Source organism: Lampetra fluviatilis, chromosome 72 (assembly GCF_964198595.1).
Source record: "Lampetra fluviatilis chromosome 72, kcLamFluv1.1, whole genome shotgun sequence".
Taxonomy (NCBI): domain Eukaryota; kingdom Metazoa; phylum Chordata; class Hyperoartia; order Petromyzontiformes; family Petromyzontidae; genus Lampetra; species Lampetra fluviatilis.
Genome location: NC_136346.1, coordinates 3,548,138 through 3,570,317, shown reverse-complemented (window position 1 = coordinate 3,570,317; position 22,180 = coordinate 3,548,138). Strand labels below are relative to the sequence as shown.

The window sequence follows — 22,180 nt, the reverse complement described above, 5'->3', positions numbered from 1 at the left end:
AAACCACTGCGTTGTGCTATCATTTGTGGGCAGGCCGTTACTGAAAAAGAGATATGTAGCTCCGTGGGTCTTACCTGGTCAAATAAAACAATTGTTCGTAATATGCAACCAACGCATCGTAGACTGACATTGATATCATCACCAAGAAAAAAATACAAATTGGCTTTCTGTACAAAAATGAACGTTGTTGTCCAACCACGTTTCGCTTAGATTTGGTAAATGCGACCATTCCACCATCATTCGACTACTGCGAGATCATTTCACGAATTAGCCTCTAGTACATGGTTAAAATACAGCTAAGCCACTTTGCCAATTTAGCTCTTAGATTTTGCTTTGGACGCCCCCTAACGGACTGTGTTCGCAAATTGTACGTCTCTCAATAACCGCATAAATTTCGATTTAAAGCTTTCGTGACTGCAGGGATTCATCTTCTTGGTTCTTTCGGTAAAGTCACGTAGAAGGGAAATAATACAATATTAAAATAATAAAACATCATAAAATACAATTCTCACGACGTTTCGGCCACAACACAAGCAGCCGTCCTCAGGTGAAGAACAGGTCTGTCGACAGACCTGTTCTTCACCTGAGGACAACCGCATAAATATCGAATGGTGCCCTGTTCGTGAACAAAGTCTTTCTTAACAAGGCGGCAGAATACTTGATGGATGTGTTGACCCCACAGGAAACAAACGTAATCCTAAAAGCTTACTTACTTCCTATTAAATGTCTCTCAGTGCTCGACAAAAAAAAAACTAAACTATGTTATTTTATTTTAGCAGGTGAGGCCCACTGTACAGGAAACACGTGATTCTGAATCTGGGGGGAAAACCGGAGGACCCGGAGAAAAATCCTCACGACTACGGGGAGAGAGACACGCAAACTCCAAAAATACAGCAAGCGTCAGATTTGGTATCAAACCCACGACCTCTTGTATACGAAGCGAGGTGATTCACATTTTCACGAAAACAAGTTTTGTTAAAAAGGGTGCCTCAGGGTTTCTCCTAAATGTACCAACGATCATCATGTGGCCGGGTCTTAACCGCATATCTGCTGCCTTTCCGCTCCTCTGTTGTTCCTCCTCGCGTTTCTGGGCCGCTCCCGCCTCCCTCTCTGCCTCTACGAGATCGAGCGAATACTGGACGGCACGGAACAAGTTGAAATCGTTATTATACATTTGCTATCACTTGTCTGAAAACAGCTTCCTAAGATGCAGTGTGACTCTTTCCGGCGTAGATTAATAGCTTTTAAACAAAGAAAAGTAATCAATTAAAACAACGCGGGTTTTGGTGATGAGATGCGGTTCTTTTTTGACTCAATGCATAGCTCGCAGCATCGCGAGGAACTCCGCCACGTCCACCAGACAGATCAATATCGGCCCATGCCCTGCGGTGAGTGTAATGATGATGATACTGATAGGAACCCACTGGTTCCACCAGCCCACAGGGGATTATTGTGTCCGTCCGTCGTGCAGGCAGGGGCTGGGTTGGGAGGGAGGGGCTGGGTTGGGAGGGGCTGGGTGTTGAGGGGAGGATGGGGAGGGGCTGGGTGGGGAGGGTGGGGACGGGCTGCGTGGGGAGGGTGGTGCTGGGTGGGGGGTGGGAGGGTGGGGCTGGGTGGGGAGGGGCTGGTCACCCCGTGGTGCCCTTATAAAACTCAACGTTTAACCTACTCACGCCGGCTTGTGCCCGCCCTCACAGTCGGCCATATTTGCGGAATACACCACGCCGCCGTTGACCCTGGCCATTGACCGAGCAACCCGACGTTCCTACCAGCTCCCTCCGCAGGAATGTGTTAATAATGTAGTGGCATCGTTGAGCGCTGTACGCGATTGCCACTACTTGTAGCCTGTAATAACGGCCTCGAATCAACAGGGGGCAGAAGGGAGTATAATGGTGATGAATCAGGCCGTTGGGCAGAGGTCGCAAACGGGTTTTGATTCCTTACCCGTACCCGGCCGCACCAGGGTCGCAAACGGGTACCCGTACCCGGCCGTACCCGTACCCTACCCGTACCCGGCCGGGTATCGGGTAGGGTACGGGTATCGGGTACCTGATTGCGACCTCTGGGATGAAGCCATGTTGCAGGCGCGGGTGGGTTGATTCTAGGAACTTGAATTGTGAGAAGAGACAAGACGTTGGGAAATGAGTGACAAACGGTGACTCACCAGTGACTCACGGCCTACCCGTACCCGTACTCGGCCGCACCAGGGTCGAAAACGGGTACCCGTACCCGACCGGGTACGGGTAGCTGGGTATCGGGTAGGGTACGGGTATCGGGTACCCGGTTGCGACCTCTGCCGTTGGGTCAACGTAAACCCCGAGGCAGCTCGGGACCAGAGGTACAAATCTCCAGACCCCCAGGAAGGGGGATGGAGGATAACGTCACTCCCCAGGCCCCTCCAGTTTGTACCAAAAGGGAGGAGTGGCTAGGGGCGGAGTGAGCCAGAGATCAATATAAAAGACGGTCCCCTGAACGGTACCAGGAGTCATCGTTACCTGAAGACTCAAGAGCCACCCTGGAGCTGCCACCTTGAAGACCCGAAGCAAAGAGCCCAAAGGGCAGAACCCGAACCCCTGGCTAGGGTCGGGTCAAAGCTTAACCAGCGAAGAGGTTAGAGCGTAACCAGTGTTAGGGCAGGCTAGCCTGGAGGGAATACCTCGCTAGGTATTGGGTGGAAGGGGCCGTACCCCTTTGTGTTATTGTAATGTTGAAATAAACGTGCTGCCTCCAGAAGTGTGAAGTCCTCTCAAGTTTGTACCCACTACAATTATATTGAACGCGCCAGATTTGGCAGGCAAGTCAACAAACTCAGAGGCGCCAAGCTCAGGGCGGCTTGAAAGCCTGGCCCAAGAGATAGAGAGAGATGCCTTAAGTTGTTACTTAAAAGTCAGAGATGCATTTGCGTTGCGGATGTGCAAAGGGATGGGGACAGATTCATTTCCGGCCCACATCAGTGGCGACCGGCATCTGGACTGAAAGATAACCTCCGCCACAGCAATTACTACTATTAATACTACCATACTATTACTACGACTACAATACTATTACTACTACTACAATACTATTACTATGCTATTACTTCTGTTTTTATTGTACCAGGTAAGGCCCACTGAGCTGCGATGTAGCTCTTTTTTCAGAAGCGACTTGGCTATCACAAATAACAGCTCAACGAAGTGGCTGATACCATCAGGTGCAAATTTATAGCAGCAGCCAAATACTCCAAACGCATATTGATTCTTAACGGACCCGAAGAACATCCACGCGACCACGGGGAGAGAGAGAGAGACATGCAAAATCCAAATATACAGCAGGCATCAAGGTCGGGATAGAACCCTAACCTCCTGTATACCAGACAAGGGAGTTAACATCTCCTCGCACCCCAATTCGCACTGACCAGGATGGTGAAGTATGGTTATACGCCCAAAGCTGTGTGGAGACCTCCATCCAGAAAATGTACCGACAAATAGGTTGTGAGCTATTGTTGTGCGTACAAACCGGAGTGCCTTGAGATAACCCGCACACACGAACGGGTACTACTCACGGTGCGTGTGAATGGGTATCCATTGTAATTGTTTTCAATTAAACTAATAATACAATCTATATATAAAAGGGAAATTTGTGAATATGTGTGACTGTTCGAAATGTTTAGCATACTTCCCTATATGCAACAAACTTGAAACTTGGCAATTGGGTAGTTTCCAGACTGTACACCATGCAAAAAGTATAAAAATAGACCTTTGTATCTTTTTTTTGGGGGGGGGGGAGGGCGCGATGTGACGTCACATCAAAATGCGCAACTTTAAATAAATACAGACAACACGTTCTACTTAATTAAATCGACTTTTTAATAAATGTTTTCTCTTACAACATCAGTGCAGCGCCACATTAAACACGCACTACAATGACAATAATTTAAAGCGATTTGAAGCATGTTTAATTTTTTTGGGGGGGCAGAGCTTTGTGACGTCATATTTGAGGGGGGGGGGGTCTGACTTTTTGTGACGCCGTGTAACGAGGGGGGGGGGGTCAAAAATCGTCCAAAATCGCGTGACGCCATTTATGCACGGCCCCTAAACAGATATACGTTTTTAGTCGCGATTTAAAGATGTATGTCTCAGAAGTCCCCGATACCTCGAAGGGTAAAAGGAGTCCCGGAGTATGTGTGTGCCGCAATTGCAGAGGCATCGTCACCCCAAGTGTGAAGCCGAGACTGTGGGGGCAGTGAGCAATGCACAATCTGAGGATCTTCTTCATCTTGATGGAATATACGCGGCTTGAAGGTCACGAATGTAGGCAGGAGCAAGTCCATTTGAGGCCTATGAATGCCAACAAGAGACTCTGACAATCAACACGAGTACGAGTGACTCAGACATGAATCATGTGTCCATTGCATTTTACTTGAGGCAACACTTGCAATGGGCGGATACACTATCGCCTCGCGTGACTAACGATGACCGCTTGGGATGCGACGAAGACTCGGCGACATTGTTTGGAGAGGTCTGCAATGTTAAAGTTCCCCTTTATGCGTTAGTGGTGGGGGATGGGGGGCGGTGGTGGGGGATGGGGGGGAGGGGTGGTGGGGGCAGGGGTGGTGGGGGTGGTGGTGGGGGTGGTGGTTGGGAGAGGGGTGGTGGGGTGGCCTTCAGACCAACCACACTGCAGTACAGTGCAGTGTAAGATTAATTGTATTTTGCAGAGGAGAGTTCGTATTTAGAACAACAAAGTGATCTTCTTGGTTCTTTCGGTAAAGTCACGTAGAATGGAAATAATAAAATAATAAAAATAAAACATAATAAAATAATTTCACGACGTTTCGGCCACAACGCAAGCAGCCGTCCTCAGGTGGATAACAGGTCTCCTCGACAGACCTGTTCTCCACCTCAGGACGGCTGCATGCGTTGTGGCCGAAACGTCGTGAGAATTATTTTATAATGTTTTATTTTTATAATTTTATTATTTCCATTTTACGTGACTTCACCGAAAGAACCAAGAAGATGAATCCCTGCAGTCACGAAAGCTTTAAATCAAAATTTAACAAAGTGATCAATACATTTAACATTAACTCTCTTTTCTTCGCCGTGTCTGCTTCAGTGTGATGTTTACTTTCCTTACAAATCAAAGCGCTATTTCGCCTCTTCAAGCAGTCCAACTTCCCTAAAGCGTTTCACTCGTACAGCAGATGGCACCACATTGGGAAACGCCACCTCAGTCGCCACTTCCCAGAAATGCATGCGCTGGGCATAGAACCAAAAAACCTCAGTTTACGCCCAAAATCCCATTCTATAATATTGAACATCGTGGCAAAATAAACCCTCAACACGGGGCTAGACGAGCCATGGCCCTCCTCTGCTGTCACTCCATCTCAGAATGTCGCTGTGTATCAACACAAGAGCAGCTCGGTTATTATCGGAAAGAAGAAAGAATATGGGTTATAATGAGCTCGGCTGTCATTCACCCTCTACCCCTGTGACTCGTCCATAGACAGAGAGATGGAGAAAAGAGGAAGTTATAACCCCATCTGCCTCTCTCCTTGGACAACAAGCTCACACCACCTCACAGCCCCTCACATCCCTATCCAAGAGTGCAAACTGCCCAGCGAACACAGATCGAGAAGCACGCACCAGATGGATCGCGTGGATTGCGTTAAAGTGCCTGAAATCACGTTTTTATGCATCGCTGAAACTAGACTCGCGTCTAGAAAAACACAAACTCAATTGGTATTGATAACTTAAATTCCGCAAGACTGAACAGGCCTTCGAAGATGGGCGCTGGTATAGTCTACGTACACCAGCGACAACGCATGTTGAGGATCACCTCAACGCCCTTTAACTGAATATAACTCTCCTCGGGAACCAACACATCATTATTTATGGAACTCTTTTTGGCAGTATCAAAACATCTTAAAATATTAGAATAGGGTTGACTCTTCCTGGCAATAAAATGGGTGTTAAAATGTTAAGATGTTAATGCAGACGTGATGCCTTGCAGAGGTATCTGTTTGGTGTTTGAACATATTAACTCGGCTCCTGTTTTATTGAGAGAAAGGGAAAAAAACTATTCTTATTTTTCAGCAACACATTCAACACGGGGCTAGCTATCAAAAAGCTGTGGTTTCGAGTTGCTGCTACTTCTGCTGAATGCTGTTTCTGCCTCACCTGAAGGGGAGTTGATTATCACTGCTGACGTGAACTGGAATAAATCCTCCAACTGAAGCTCTTGCCTTTAAATTTGAATTCAATCTGATGCATCCTAACAAAAAACACAAAACCCTGATCACTCATAAATCCTTTGCGTCCTCGTGTCAAATGCTCCAGAAAAGTTTTTTAAGTTGGGGACTCATCTTAGTGACCGCTCGATATTTGGAATTTCGACATACAGGAAACTGCTGAAACATCCACGTGAAATTATATTTAAACGCTCTGTGAAATAATTTGACCATCAGGTCCTTCATCCACGACATCGACAATTCTGACCCACCTCACGTCTGTAAGATTGTCATATTGGACACCACTCGGTATGTCTTCTGATTGTGCCTCCTTTCTATGTTGATAACCATGCCTGCTTTTGAAAAGTTAATATTCAGGGAAAATCAAGCCCCACTGGTTCAACCCATAAATTGCACAACTCATCCACTCCAAAGGGGTGTGGACTCTAACTGAACCAAATATTGCATCCTAAGGAAATGCTGTACCAAATTATTCTGGTAGAATAATTGAGTGGAACACAAAGAAAAGTAAAGTGGAGTTTTGTTTCCAAAACAAATATTACTGGATGGCAAAGAACTGCTCATAAAACAAGATATTGGCAATTGATTTAATTCTCATTTTGGATCAATAGGGCATCTCTTTGACAAAAACATCAGAATGAAATGTCTATAAATACACCATCGTTCAAATCACTCACTAACCATGAAATTGTTAGTTGAAGTTATCATCTATACTTGTTTTTTAGTCTCATATCTAAAATGAACGTACTGTATAAATTTGCATCAATTAAGGCGTCATCATCCACGGAAGAAAATTAGTTGCCTGCATTTGCACTTGTGGCTGTGGCAGATCTCATCTATAAACCCCTCACACAAATTTCAACCTCTCACTTATCCAAGATATATTTCCACTAGAGTGAAATTCCACTCTTATTCGTCCAGAATATAAAAATGGCTCCAAATAAGAGCCTAATAATAATAGACCATACTCTTTGGTTCTCTTGGTAAAGTCACGTATGAAGAAATAATAATAGATCACGACGTTTCGATCGCAACACAAGCAATCGTCATCATAGACCAATTTATATTCTTTAACCAGTTACTAAAATATTCCAAAACTCAGAAACTGCCACCTAAAAAGTCACAATCTCCACCAGAGTAAACAGTCTGATTTTCTAGAGGATTACTGCAGCACCATAGCAATGGTGGATGTATTCAATGTTCTCTTCAGTCACGTAGATAAAGGCCACGACTGCTGTGCACTATTCCTCAACTTAGATTTGAAGTTTTCGTGACTGCAGGGATCCATACTCTTTGGTTCTTTCGGTAAAGTCACGTAGGTATAAATAAATTAAATCACGACGTTTCGGGCGCAACACAAGCGTCCGTCATCCGGTGGGACAACCACAGCAAACATGCCCTTTTATCATTCCTCAACTTGTCAAAAGCCTTTGACACTGTGGACCATACGATTCTACTCACAACACTTGGTCAACTAACATTTTCAGACAGTACAATGGCATGGTTTAAACGGTACCTCTCAGACCGTTCTTGAAAGTTACCTGCGTCCAATTCTATTCTCATGATAACAATCTTGGACTAAACTTAAATCACTCAAAATTAAATCTCTTTGCTGATTACATTGGCATGCTATTATCGGGATCAATCTGCGAACGAAGTCAAACAAAATCTCCAACACGACTTCGACTTCATTTAACATCAATTCCCATCACTAAAATTGTTCCTAAATCCCCCAAACATGAAGATCATGGTTATTTTTTCAAACTAAAATCCAATTTCATGCCTTTTACCTATTACAGATATCAGAAACAGAATCATTGCACAAACATAGTGCTTCAAATACTTGGATTTACTGATTGAAAACTCACATTCAAACCCAACATTGATCACATCTTAAATACAATAAAATACAAATATAGGGTTTTTATGCAGAAACAAACAATGTTTTCCCATTCTATTCCACATGCAAATTGTTGAAGCTATCATTTTATTATTGCCACTGTTTGACGACTGTAACGGTGCTGACAGATCAGCTACGAATGAACCACTAAACAGACTAAACCCCATATAACAATAGGTTTCACCATTTCTGTCAATAAAACAGGTGTTCAGATGTTAAAACACCAAAGATAATCCTTTTTCAAAGAATCCTGTCTGCATTAACCACACGTGAACATGCAAACAAAAACATGCCCTTTTATCATGCTGCTCTTGGATTTGCGCTGGATGCACCATGCAGGAACCACCATTGTGACCCCTACTTAAAAGTCAATCTTTCGTCGCTATATGCAAGAAGAAATCTACATTGGGCCATGTTCATCCATGAAATCCGAATTAGAAAATCTGCACTACACTGGGATAATTCACCGATCTCCACTGCCGCTCGTCACTGTCTCTCCCCGTATTGGTTTCCTTAGAGCTCCTAAAGTATCTGATTGGTTCTCCTATACGCCTACCCTCTTAATCGCCCAGCGGAAAGTGTCTCTGCAGATGGCGTGTAATCCAGCACTGTGGAGGTGAGGTTTGGTAGATCGCATAAATATTAGGAAACTCCCTTCTCGTGGGCATTGAGGGCACTACGGTGGCAAGATTTTAACTACATCGCCTAGTTTACAGGAGGTTGGGGGTTCTATCCCGACCCTGACGCCTGTATATTGTGAGTTTGCGTGTTCTCCATGTGATCGTGTGCATTTTTTTCCGTTTTTTACCGCCACATTTGAGGAATATACATTGAGAGAATTTGGCCGTATTAATTGTCCACGTAATAATCCACTTCGATGAGCTATCATTTGTAGCCAGGTCGCTTCTGAAAAAGAGCTGTATCGCGAAGTGGGCCTTATCTGGTAAACAAAAAAAAGTTCATAGTTCTTGGGTGCTATACCCTGGCTCGCAAGGAGAAGGCAATGCAGCAAATGGACTAATGCTCATCTGTTTACATTTGTATGGGGATAGAGTGCTGCCTCGCTTAAAGCGTGGGTTTTTTTTAATGGATCTACGGTGTCCTCAAACGTGAATAATATGCACACATCGTTAATCGGCTCTAAACATCTTCAAACAAGGATCCCGATGTGGCAGGATGCTTCTGAAAAAAGAGTTCCTTGGATAATTAGGTAAATTATTATTGAAATGTATCATCATAATTATCCTCATCCAATCCTCGAAACCCAGTCACAACACACGATGGGTTTGGGTTCAACACGATCGAGATTCCAGTTTACAACCTCCTCCTTCACAGTCGTGATCCATCTCACTACCACATTATAACCGAGCCCTGTCTCAGAGCGACCCACATCCTTCGCCAACGCACAAAGGGGGAAATGTGCAATCATAAATTCCGTGTTTATAGAGCCAGCGTTAGAGGCAGGCGACCACTTGGCAGTGCAGGGAACTTCCCCATGCACGTTCAGTGCCCCGTCTACGAGGCAGCCTGCGCGGGGCTCTGCCAGACCTCGCGGCTCGTGCGGAGAGAGAGAGGCATGGGCTGGGGGTGCCGCTCCACGATCCCCGCCACGCTTCTGCTGCTGATGCTGCTCCACGCAGCTCACGCTGAAGGTAACGCGCCGGGGGTGGTGCCGCGCCTCTGCTCCCTCCACGAGCCCCCGCCTCCCCGAACAGGGGACCCGGCGTCTCGGTCACTCTGCGCTTCGATGCGACGAGCGGAACTTTCTGGGCAACGCGGGGGGTGAATCAAAATCGGTGGAAAGGAACTGGGATATAGTTGCAGGTTTCATTGAGGTGATAATCAAAGTAGATAATCTACTCCATCCTGATAGTGGAAAGTTTTCGACCAGAGAAAAAAAAATGACATTACGGAGGAGCCAGTTGTTTGTTACTCAGCGGCATAAATTCAGTGAATGTTCATTAGGATGCAAACACACCTCCGATGCCCGATTGCTACCGTGATGCGTTGGGGCAACAGCTCGTCCCAGCGCACGTCTTGTCAGGGTCTCAGTGCCCACGCCGTCCCTTGCGAGATCGCGTCGCCTTTCTCGAGGCGCAGGGGGGTCACAGCGACGCATTACGACGTGGGGGGTGGGAGGGGCTGTGCGGGACCCCCTCGTTTCCCCCGACTCACATTTATGGAAAGAGCTACGGATGTATCTGTAACCCGTGTACAATAATATGTAGGCGTATTACTGTCTATATCATTTAAGTTGAAGACAGTGTCACAGTGACATTGTTAGTAAGAAGGTGTAAAGGTACAATGCTCACTATTAAGTTATCGTGATAATGGCTTTCATGCGCATGTCAGTATGAAGCAAACAGCCTGCTGTTCAGTAACAGACAGCAGCAGTAGCGCTACGAGATGTTACGCTGTGTGAACTTTTCGGCTTTATAGGTTCGATGATTTCCTCCTAGGGGGTGGTGGATCCGGCAACTTTACACTGCTCTATTGATACGATAGCCAGATGCCCTAATCATCAGGCTTGGTCCATGGTAGACCACAGGTAATTTCTGAGTGTATTAAAACAAATCTGAGCATGTTTGTACTTTCGATTGAAAGTTTTCGTGACTGCAGAGATTCATGTTCTTGGTTCTTTCGGTAAAGTAACGTAGAAGGGAAATAATACAATAATAAAAATATAAAAAATAAAATTCTCACGACGTTTCGACTGCAACACAATCAATCATCATCAGGTGTGTTGCAGTCGAAACGTCGTGAGAATTGTATTGCTTTATTAAATCCTTTATATTAAGTTCACTTGCTTGCTTGCGCGCTTACGACCGTGCAAATCTTTCGGTCGTTTTTTAACCCACTTCCGGTGATCCAATCGAGCTGACATTTTGCACACAGACTCGTTGTGCGTGACAATTTATTTTCGTAAACATTTTTTTCCAAAATTTTCCACTTTTTTGGGAAAAAAAATTTCATATTTTATTTAAAATACCAATGTGATCAAAATGAAACTCTTTCTCAAGAAAAACAGAAATGAATAATAAAATAAAACCGATGTCACGCATATAAAGGATTTATAGTGAAAAACTTAGTTTCTACGGGTTAATTTTATTTTTATTATTTTATTATTTCCCTTCTACGTGACATTACCGAAAGAACCAATAATATGTTTGTACTTGCTTATCTGTTGATTCGGGGCCCCCTTGTGGCCGACTGTGCACCCTATGCGTCGCATAACGCTGTCACATTTATGAAACTCGGTTTAATTTGACGAGGTAAGACCCACTGAGCTAAGTAGCTCTTTCTCAGAAGCGACCTGCCGATCAAAGATGATTGCTCAACAAAGCGGCTTCTCATCACGTGCAAATGTATACAGACGCAAACTCAAAATATATATAGTAGGCGCCCCCAGGGTCGGCATCGCAGCAGACAGATACTCTGAACGTGCAGTGATGTTCATTATGAATGTGGAGGGGAAAACACCGGAGAAAAATCCACACAACCACGGGGAGAAAGACATTGCAGACTCCACATTTGCAGCAGGGGTCGGGGTCGAACTCACATTTCGCTGTATACCAGGCGAGGGAGTTAACATTTCCCAGCCCCCACGGCTCCCTGCAAGTTGCTGTGTGTTATTCCAATGGAGTAATTTGCAGGAACATTGGTGGGTTCGGTCATTAGCGGTTACACTGCGTGTGGCTTTTGTTAAGCTTTGGGAGGAAACTGCAGAGACCCGGAATAAATTCGTAGAGAAGAGGGGGAAGAACATCGACACGCCACACGCACACCAATTCATTTACCCGCTCACAGATCCCCCGTATAGCCGTAGCAGACTACTGAGGCAAATTTAACACGTAGGCTTTCGCGACCAATTTTATTCATAATCAACGTTTTTGGCGAATTGCCCGATGATGATTGATGCAATTACCAGCGAAACGTCGTACTACTCAAAAATTGTAAATGTTGTGGTTTCACGATTCAACACACCGGTGGGCTAAAGCAGTGAACTATTTGTCTTTCGTCAACGTGACACTTTTTTTTTGCTGATTGGCCGTGTCGGGTGGTGGAGGGTTACGACACATTTATAAATAACGCGATCTAAACCCCAAAACGTTGATTACGCTGAGGCAAATGTTGGACCTATGAAGGCCGGCACGGCATACGGTGGGCTGCGTGGCCACGCCCGGTCGCATTTGTCTCCCTAGTGGCGATGTTTAAACATCTCATCAGGTAGACATTTGAGGCTGAGTCGACCTAGTGTTGGCCGTGAGCGGGAATCGAACTCAGGTAGCCGGGTTCGTAGTGCAGCGTGCTAACTGCTACACCACCGCTCCCCACTCTTATCCACTCACACTCACTCGCTCACACTCTCATCCACTCACACTCACTCGCTCACATTCTCAACCACTCACACTCACTCGCTCACACTCTCATCCACTCACACTCACTCGCTCACACTCTCATCCACTCACACTCACTTATACCCTCATATTCACACTCACTCACACCCTTCCCCACTCACACTCTGATTCACTCATCCACTCACACTCACTCACCCTTTCTCCCACTCACACTCTCATCTACACACACACTTGTTTTTGTATCCACTAACACTCTGCAGGACAGGGGGGAGACCACACAAACCCCCACACAGGGAGGCGCTCGACCCCAGGTGCTCCTTGCTGTCAGGTACGAGCGTCATCACTGCCGCCCAAAGGCCGTGTTCACGTATCCCGCAGTGTGGGCAGGCGCGCAGCGACGCATTGCAACGTGGGGGTGGGTGGGGGTCGCTGTGCAGAATCCGACTGTGGGCCCCCTCCTTTCTCCCGACACACTTTTACTGACGTAACTTATGGATGTCTTTTTTTTACCCGTATACAATATTACTACATATAATTTTAGTTGCTGCACCGTGTATTGGTTTCGAGGAAGACAGTCTCACAGTGACAATATTAATAAGAAGATGTAAAGGTACAATACTCACTATTAAGTTATCGTGATTCTTGCTTTCATGCGCATGTCAGTCAGCAAACAGCCTGCTGTTCAGTAGCAAACAGCAGTAGCGCTGCTAGATGTTACGCTGTGTGTATTTTTCATTTGGAACAATGTTTTTTGTTGGCATTCAATGTCAATTATTGAATTAAAAAAAATATTATCTGTTGATTCGGGGTCCCCCTCGTGGCCGACTGGACCCCGATGCATCGCATTACGCTGCCAAATATCCACCCACCCACAGCTGCGCCCCTGAGTGTGAGTAATGTCAGGTTGCATGAAAGGCATCGTGGGAATGACTGCATCGGCCAACGTTTTAATTACAAACCTTGGAACACACACAACACACACAACAGAGACACAACACACACACACTGCACACACTGCACACACTACACACATATAACATACACATGACACACACACACAAGACACGCACACAAACTAGCATAAAAGTGTTTGCTTTGATGATGGTTGCGTCATAATGGCGAGTGGTGGGCGGGCACCACCCCAATCCCGCCCCCCCCAGTGACGTCATAACAGACGTCGTTTTGCGCTACACCACGGGGTGCGACACCACGCGGTGCGATACCACGCGGCCAATAAAATTAAGGTTCTCACGGCTAGACGACACTGGACATCCAAAAAGAAAAAAACTATTTTCGACAGACGTGCTTTAGATGCCAATGCAGTGAAGCGTGCAACCTGGAGAGACTGAGCAAAACTACTCAGACGGTCGCTCTACGTAAAAATGCACACTTTTTTGACACATTTCATCAGCCACAAGGCCTTCCATCTGCAAGTATATGATTTCAGCAGCGTTGGGTTCAATACAAGCAAAAACGCTGGACTGGTTTTGACATTCAGTGTCTCATCAGCAGCCAGGTTTGCTTGGACCAGTGCAGATGAACTGCCATGTGTTCGTGTGCAAGGAACCCTCCGTTAGATATGGGTCCTAGTTCAAGCATAAAAGCCATTTAAAGCACAACACAGAATAATCACGAGCATCGTTGCAGAGAATAAGCAACACAATGACACGTAAACAATAACACGTCTTTACATACCTCATCATCCACAAGACACCCCTCTGGGAGTGCATGCATTCAGAAGCGTTGTCTATGAAAGGATCACAAGACAATCAACATAATGGTCCTTGCTGGAATGCACAAACAATACCTAGACATACTCTTTGGTTCTTTCGGTAAAGTCACGTAGGTATAAAATGAAATAAATTAAATCACGACGTTTCTGGCGCAACACAAGCGTCCGTCATCAGGTGGGACAACCACAGCAAGAAACAATTGCTGACGTGGACAAAATTGGCTGCTGCAACAAGAGGCCACATAGGCAAGAGAAGGGGGGGAGGAGCCAGGGAGGAGAGACAGGGAGGGTGGGAGTGTGGGGTAGGGGGAGTGGAGGCTACAAGTAAGCAACAAACACGGCAAAAAATGTCGGAGCGGGGAGGGGAAGTGGGTGGGGCTGCGAGTGGAAGGGTTAGTAAACTGGAGATGCGAATATGAAGGCAGGCCAAAAAACAGTTATGGGTTTACCTGGTTAATAACATCCTTCCAATGATTGCTCGATCTGTATTCATCTTCCCGGTTGAAGTTATGTCTATGTTTATATATCTGGATCGCTTCATGAACAAACCTTTGATAGCCAGAAGGTGTGCAGAGTACCTTGGTCTCGGAAAAAACTATCATGAGAGCCCACAGCGTTATAGCAATGGTCAGCCACGGCGGAGGTATTAGTTCTGCCGTGTTTCAGATCTGCCTTGTGCTCGCAAACAAGGTCCGAGACATGACGTTTCGTTTCCGCAATGTAACAATCACCACAGGTGCAACTTAGTTTGTAAACTCCAGGATATTGCATGTCAGGAATGACATCCTTCACGGATGGGATTAGATCATGGATCGGACCTGGATCTTGTGTTTTGTTAAAGATTTTGTAATTATTTTTGGTCACGCCAGCTATGTATGGTAACGTGATGGTTTTGATTGGCGTCTCAGGGGGTTGTCTCTCTATGGTTGGAGAAACAGCTTTGCGGATAATGTGGTCCGAATATCCATTCATCTTAAGGGCCTGGTGTACGTGTTCCAGTTCACTGGTTAGGTGGTGTTGGTCATAAATGCAGTGGGCCCTATGGTGTAATGTTTTGATGAGGGAATTCTTCTGTGCCAGATGGTGGTGGGAATCAGGTTTCAGATAGGAATCTGTGTGGGTGGCTTTTCTGTAGACAGTGTGTCCCAAGGAGCCCTCAGGTCTCTTTTCAAACAAAACATCCAGGAATGGTAGCTTGCCATCCTTCTCCACTTCCATGGTGAATTTGATTGATGGGTGTATGGAAATAATGTTGTTGAGAAATTTGTTCAATGGTGGCAGGCCATGTGGCCAAATAACGAAAGTGTCATCCACATATCTTTTCTACAAGGAAGAACGTAGGGTGGATGTCTGGATGGCATCTGTTTCAAATTTCCCCATGAACACATTCGCGATCACTGGTGATAAGGGGGAACCCATGGGGGTACCTTCATTTTGTTTGTAGAAAGTACCATTCCAGGTGAAGTAAGTGTTGATAAGGCAGTGCCTAACCAGCGTAGGAACATCAGGATTCAGTCCATGGTGGACTAAATCTTCAATTATTGCTAAGGTGTCAGGCAGAGGAACCTTGGTGAACAGAGAAACCACATCAAAGCTGACGAGGAAATCATCTGGGGACAGTGAAATGCCCTTTATTAGAGAGACCAAGTGAGCTGAGTCATGTACTGCTGAGGTAGTCTTGCCAGTAAATGGAAGCAAGGTATCAGACAAAAAACGGGCCAGCTTGTAGGTAGGTGAGTTGATAGTGGAAATGATGGGCCGAAGTAGAGTGCCTTCTTTATGGATCTTAGGAAGACCATAGAATCTGGGTGGTCTAGGGGCAAGATGTTTTAGGGAGATCCGTTTGACTGGTTCGATTATAAAAGTCGAACTGGTAATGATATTATTGTTTTTTGTAGTCAGGCTGTTAGTAAGATCTTTGTTGATTTTGGTGTAGCTGCCATAATTTTTGCCGTGCTTGTTGCTTACTTGTAGCCTCCACTCCCCCTACCCCACACTCCCACCCTCCCTGTCTCTCCTCCCTGGCTCCTCCCCCCCCTTCTCTTGCCTATATTGCCTCTTGTTGCAGCAGCCCTTTTGGCCCATTTCAGCAATTGCTTCTTGCTGTGGTTGTCCCACCTGATGACGGACGCTTGTGTTGCGCCCGAAACGTCGTGATTTAATTTATTTTATACCTACGTGACTTTACCGAACAATCCAAAGAGTATGGATCCCTGCAGTCACAAAAACTTCAAATCTAGATTAATACCTAGACAGCCAGGACGAGTATTATGATGTCTCTAGACCAAGGGTGGGAAGCATACGGTCCCATGACTTCATTTAATACAGCCTGCAGTCACGTGACGTATACCACTTGGTAATGGGCCACAGACGATATTTACCACTGACCCGCATCGTATCAAACATATTGGGCACGAGGGTGTTTTCTAGCCGGTAACACTTTTTCTAATTCTAGCACGCTCGCTCACCCCATAATAATACATTTGTGTAACGATTCTGACAATGATGTCGTAAGGGCCACTTTATTGGGACACAGCCACAGGACTGGACCATAGGCTTCGTGCTTTTCTTCAGCTTGTAACTTCCTCCAAACGTCCTCACTCCTCGTGCTCTCCCCTTTTATATTTCTCAGGCCCCCTTTCTGGAACCATCTTGTCCTTGCTTTTCCCTTAGCAAATCCCTCTCCTTCCCCTCTAATGGACACTCTCTGTTTTCCGATTTATCTCGTTAAGACCTTATTCCTAAAATCCCTTTAAAAAATTGCCTCCTGACGAATCACCGTAGAGGCCTCTTTCTACCAGTCGGAAAACTTTGTTTATTTTCAAATAGCCGTTAGGCTGCATATTGGCTTGGGGTCATTTTTCCGTCATTACATTTGTTAGGCGCCGTTTATGGAAAGCAGGGAATAAGACAGATCCATCGGTAAACCACCACAACTTTTAGGGAAATGCAATTTTAAAGAGGTGCATTTTCAGGGCAAATTTAAAATATCTATAAAGATTCTGATTGTCTTATTACAATTGTCAGAGGCAACGCGTTCCATCGTCTTGGAGCTGCACTGGAAAAAGCCCGATTACCACCAGGAACGGGGGTCTGAGCATACGACAACACAGACACTACAAGCTTCATGAAAGTATTATCGGATCGCATTCGGACCCCAATAAAGTAAAGATCCCCAACCTTTTTACTCGATGACAATGGTGCTACGGTGGCTACGATATGTTAACGACCTCGCCTGGTATACATGAGGTCACGGGGTGCGATCCCGACCCTGACGCTTTCTGTAGAAACATCCGTTTAGAGTATTTGGCTCCTTTAAATGTCCACGTGATAGGCCACCTCGCTGAGCTTCCATTTGTTGCCAGGTCGCTTCTCCAAAAGAGCTCTACAGCTCAGTGGGCCTCACCTAGTCAAATTAAACTTAGTTTAGTTTCGGTAAAATAAAAAAATGTTTTTAGTTCAGTTTAGACAGGTCTCTCTCTCTATTGGGGTCTTGAGACAACAGGCAAGTGATCGGCCTGCCATGGCTCTCTGAACGATACCAGACACACGGCACACCGGCCCACAATCGCGTGCCGGTGGAGCTGTCACATAGAGTCAGCCCGTGGCGTTCTCCAGCGCACAAACCCACGGCTGGTGTCAATTCCGCCCTCCCTGCTATCGTCCGCAGGTGGTGGAGCTGGGGAGATCTGCACCGAGGGTAACGGCTACAATGTGTGCGTGGCGAGGACTGTGGAGGCCGCGGAGGGAGGCTCCGCCACTCTCCCCTGCAGATTCACGTTCCCTGAAATCGTGAAGCCGAGACGAATCAGTGTCGCGTGGAGAATTGGACACTTTCACGGAAATTTCACCTTTAACAACACGGGCAACACGACCTTTATCAGCAAGCTGTTCACGAACCGCCTCGCCCTGGTGGGAGATCCTGACAAACGCGAGGCCTCGCTACAGATCACGAACGTGAGGCGCAGCGACCAGGAGAAGTACTTCTGCCGAATAATGTTACACATCACGTTAGAGAATATTGTGTTCCAGATAATTCAAGGAACGGATCTGCATATTAAAGGTAAGGTTTGTGTGTTTCCACCCCGTCCTGTAGAGTGTGAGTGCATACAAGTGTGTGTAGATGAGAGTGTGAGTGAATGTGAGTGAATGTGAGTGGATGAGTGAGTGTGTGTAGATGAGAATGAGTTTGTGTGGATGTGTGAGTGTGTGTAGATGAGAGTGTGAGTATGAGTGGATGTGAGTGAGTGTGTGTATATGAGAGTGTGAGTGAGTGTGAGTGGAGGAGTGAGTGAGTGTAGATCAGAGTGTGAGTGAGTGTGAGTAGATGAGTGAGTGAGTGTGTGTAGATGAGTGTGAGTGAGTGTGTGTAGATGAGTGAGTGAGTGTGTGTAGATGAGAGTGTGAGTGAGTGTGAGTGGATGAGTGAGTGAGTGTGTGTAGATGAGAGTGTGAGTGAGTGTGAGTGGATGAGTGAGTGAGTGTAGATGAGAGTGTGAGTGAGTGTGAGTAGATGAGTGAGTGAGTGTGTGTAGATGAGAGTGTGAGTGAGTGTATATGAGAGTGTGAGTGAGTGGATGAGTGAGTGAGTGAGTGTAGATCAGAGTGTGAGTGAGTGTAGATGAGAGTGAGTGTGAGTGGATGAGTGAGTGTAGATCAGAGTGTGAGTGAGTGTGAGTAGATGAGTGAGTGAGTGTGTGTAGATGAGAGTGTGAGTGAGTGTGAGTGGATGAGTGAGTGAGTGTGTGTAGATGAGAGTGTGAGTGAGTGTATATGAGAGTGTGAGTGAGTGTGAGTAGATGAGTGAGTGAGTGTGTGTAGATGAGAGTGTGAGTGAGTGTATATGAGAGTGTGAGTGAGTGTGAGTGGATGAGTGAGTGAGTTGTGTAGATGAGAGTGTGAGTGAGTGTGAGTGGATGAGTGAGTGAGTGAGTGTAGATGAGAGTGTGAGTGAGTGTGAGTGGATGAGTGAGTGAGTGTGAGTAGATGAGTGAGTGAGTGTGTGTAGATGAGAGTGTGAGTGAGTGTGAGTGGATGAGTGAGTGAATGTGTGTAGATGAGAGTGTGAGTGAGTGTGAGTGGATGAATGAGTGAATGTGTGTATATGAGAGTGTGAGTGAGTGTGAGTGGATGAGTGAGTGAGTGTGTGTAGATGAGAGTGTGAGTGAGTGTGAGTGGATGAGTTAGTGAGTGAGTGTGTGTAGATGAGAAAGTGAGTGAGTGTGAGTGGATGAGTGAGTGAATGTGTGTAGATGAGAGTGTGAGTGAGTATGAGTGGATGTGAGTGAGTGGATGTGAGTGAGTGTGTGTGTGTATATGAGAGTGTGAGTGAGTGGATGAGTGAGTGAATGTGTGTAGATGCGTGTGAGTGAGTATGAGTGGGTGTGAGTGAGTGTGTGTATATGAGAGTGTGAGTGAGTATGAGTGGATGAGTGAGTGCGTGTAGATGAAAGTGTGAGTATGAGTGGATGTGAGTGAGTGTGTGTATATGCAAGTGTGAGCGAGTGTGAGTGGATGTGAGTGAGTGTGTGTAGATGAGAGTGTGAGTGAGTGTGAGTGGATGAGCGAGTGAGTGTGTATATGAGAGTGTAAGTGTGTGTGAGTGGATGAGTGAGTGAGTGTGTGTAGATCAGAGTGTGTGTGAGTGTGAGTGGATGAGTGAGTGAGTGTGTGTAGATGAGAGTGAGTGTGTGTGGATGAGTGAATGAGTGTGTGTAAATGAGAGTGTGATTAAGTGTATATGAGAGTGTGAGTGAGTGTTAGTGGATGAGTGAGTGAGTGTGTGTATATGAGAGTGAGTTAGTATGAGTGGATGAGTGAGTGAGTGTGTGTAAATGAGAGTGAGTGTGAGTGGATGAGTGAGTGAGTGTGTGTAGATGAGAGTGTGAGTGAGTGTGAGTGGATGGGTGAGTGAATGTGTTTAGATGAGAGTGAGTGTGAGTGGATGAGTGAGTGAGTGTGTGTTTATGAGAGTGTGAGTGAGTGGATGAGTGAGTGAGAGTGTGTAGATGAAAGTGAGTGTGTGTAGATGAGCGAGTGTGTGTAGATGAGAGTGTGAGTGAGTGTGAGTGGACGAGTGAGGGAGTGTGTGTATATGAGAGTGTGAGTGAGTGTGAGTGGATGAGTGAGTGTGTGTAGATGAGAGTGAGTGTGAGTGGATGAGTGACTGAGTGTGTGTAGATGAGAGTGTGAGTGAGTGTGAGTGTGTGTAGATTAGAGTGTGAGTGAGTGTGAGTGGATAGGTGAGTGAGTGTGTGTAGATGAGAGTGAGTGTGAGTGGATGAGTGAGTGAGTGTGTGTAGATGAGAGTGTGAGTGAGTGTGAGTAGATGAGTGAGTGTGTGTAGATGAGAGTGTGAGTGAGTGTGAGTGGATGGGTGAATAAATGTGTGTAGATGGGAGTGAGTGTGAGTGGATGAGTGAGTGAGTGTGTGTTTATGAGAGTGTGAGTGATTGTGAGTGGATGAGTGAGTGAGTGTGTAGATGAGAGTGAGTGTGAGTGGATGAGTGAGTGTGTGTAGATGAGAGTGTGAGTGAGTGTGAGTAGATGAGTGAGTGTGTGTAGATGAGAGTGTGAGTGAGTGTGAGTGGATGGGTGAGTGAATGTGTGTAGATGAGAGTGAGTGTGAGTGAATGAGTGAGTGAGTGAGTGTGTGTTTATGAGAGTGTGAGTGAGTGTGAGTGGATGAGTGAGTGAGAGTGTGTAGATGAAAGTGAGTGTGTGTAGATGAGTGAGTGTGTGTAGATGTTGAGGAAGTACTGAGGGCGATCCGGAGTCTGAGACCAGGGAAGGCACCGGGCAGAGATGATCTCCCAAGCGAAATGCTGAGGGAGGGTGGCGTTTGTGCACAGACTGCCCTATATGACATCATAACAACAGTCTGGACCACTGGACGGGTTCCGCAGGACTGGAAGGATGCCCTGGTGGTCCCCCTCTGTAAGAAGGGGGACCGTACCGACTGTAACAACTACAGGGGCATCTCACTCCTCAGTGTGCCGGGTAAGGTCCTGGCAAGGATTATTCAACATCGCCTTGCTAGGCACGCTGAGGAGAGGCTTGCGGAGCCCAATGCGGTTTCAGGAAAGGGCGGTCCTGCACAGATGCCTTATTCTCTGTCCGTCTGCTACAGCAGAGGTGTAGGGAATTCCAAAAAGACCTACATCTCTGCTTTATTGACCTGGTCAAGGCCTATGATACCATCAGTAGGACTGGGCTCTGGGTTGTTCTTCGTGCTTTCGGAGTCCCTGACCCTCTGCTCACGATCATTAAGGACCTTCATGATGGTGAGCGGGCCCGGGTAAAACTACGTGGCCGGGAGTCGGAGCCTTTCCTGTACACCTTGGGGTGCGACAGGGATGTCCTCTGGCTCCCACATTATTTAACATCTATTTCGACTGCGTAGTTCGTGAAGCCTTCAATAGCTGTACCGGGGGAATTTCCATTTGGTACAGATATAATGGGAGGCTGATCGACGCCCGGGTGCGATCAAGGGATGGCTCCCTATTGGTCAACCACGTTATGTATGCCGATGATTTGGTAATAGCTGCTCATTCAGAAGAGGAGTTGGAGACGCTGCTGCTGAGACTGGAGCGTGCCACTAAGAGGTGGGGCCTTACCATCAGCCCCACCAAAACTAAGCACCTGCCTGGGTATTCTGTACCATCGGACACTCCACCCCCACAACTCCCAATTGGTGATGGGGCAGTTGTGGAGAGAGTGGAGAATTTCCCATACCTGGGCAGTGTGCTTATGACCGGCTCCAGTTTATCAGCAGAGGTCTCACTCCGAATCAGTCGAGCGGCAATATCTTTTCATCGGTTGCGTAACGCTGTGTGGAAGCTACCTGGTCTGTCGCTCCGCACGAAGCTTCAGGTTTTCTCGGCCACGGTCATTCCCTCCCTTCTATACGCTTGCGAAACGTGGACCCCCCTAGTGGAGCATCTTCGCCGGTTGGAAAACATTTA

The 22,180-nt window shown here is 46.4% G+C and overlaps 1 protein-coding gene across 1 annotated transcript in view; it reads left to right on the top strand.

Moving 5' to 3' along the window:
• The first annotated feature begins 9,621 nt into the window (after positions 1–9,621).
• LOC144953178 (uncharacterized) overlaps positions 9,622–22,180 on the top strand; it is a 99,885-nt gene continuing 87,326 nt past the window's right edge. Inside the window, exons 1-2 of the mRNA XM_078883737.1 lie at positions 9,622–9,778; positions 17,887–18,279. Of these exons, the coding sequence (XP_078739863.1) occupies positions 9,622–9,778; positions 17,887–18,279 (550 nt within the window). The remainder of the gene's footprint in view (positions 9,779–17,886; positions 18,280–22,180) is intronic.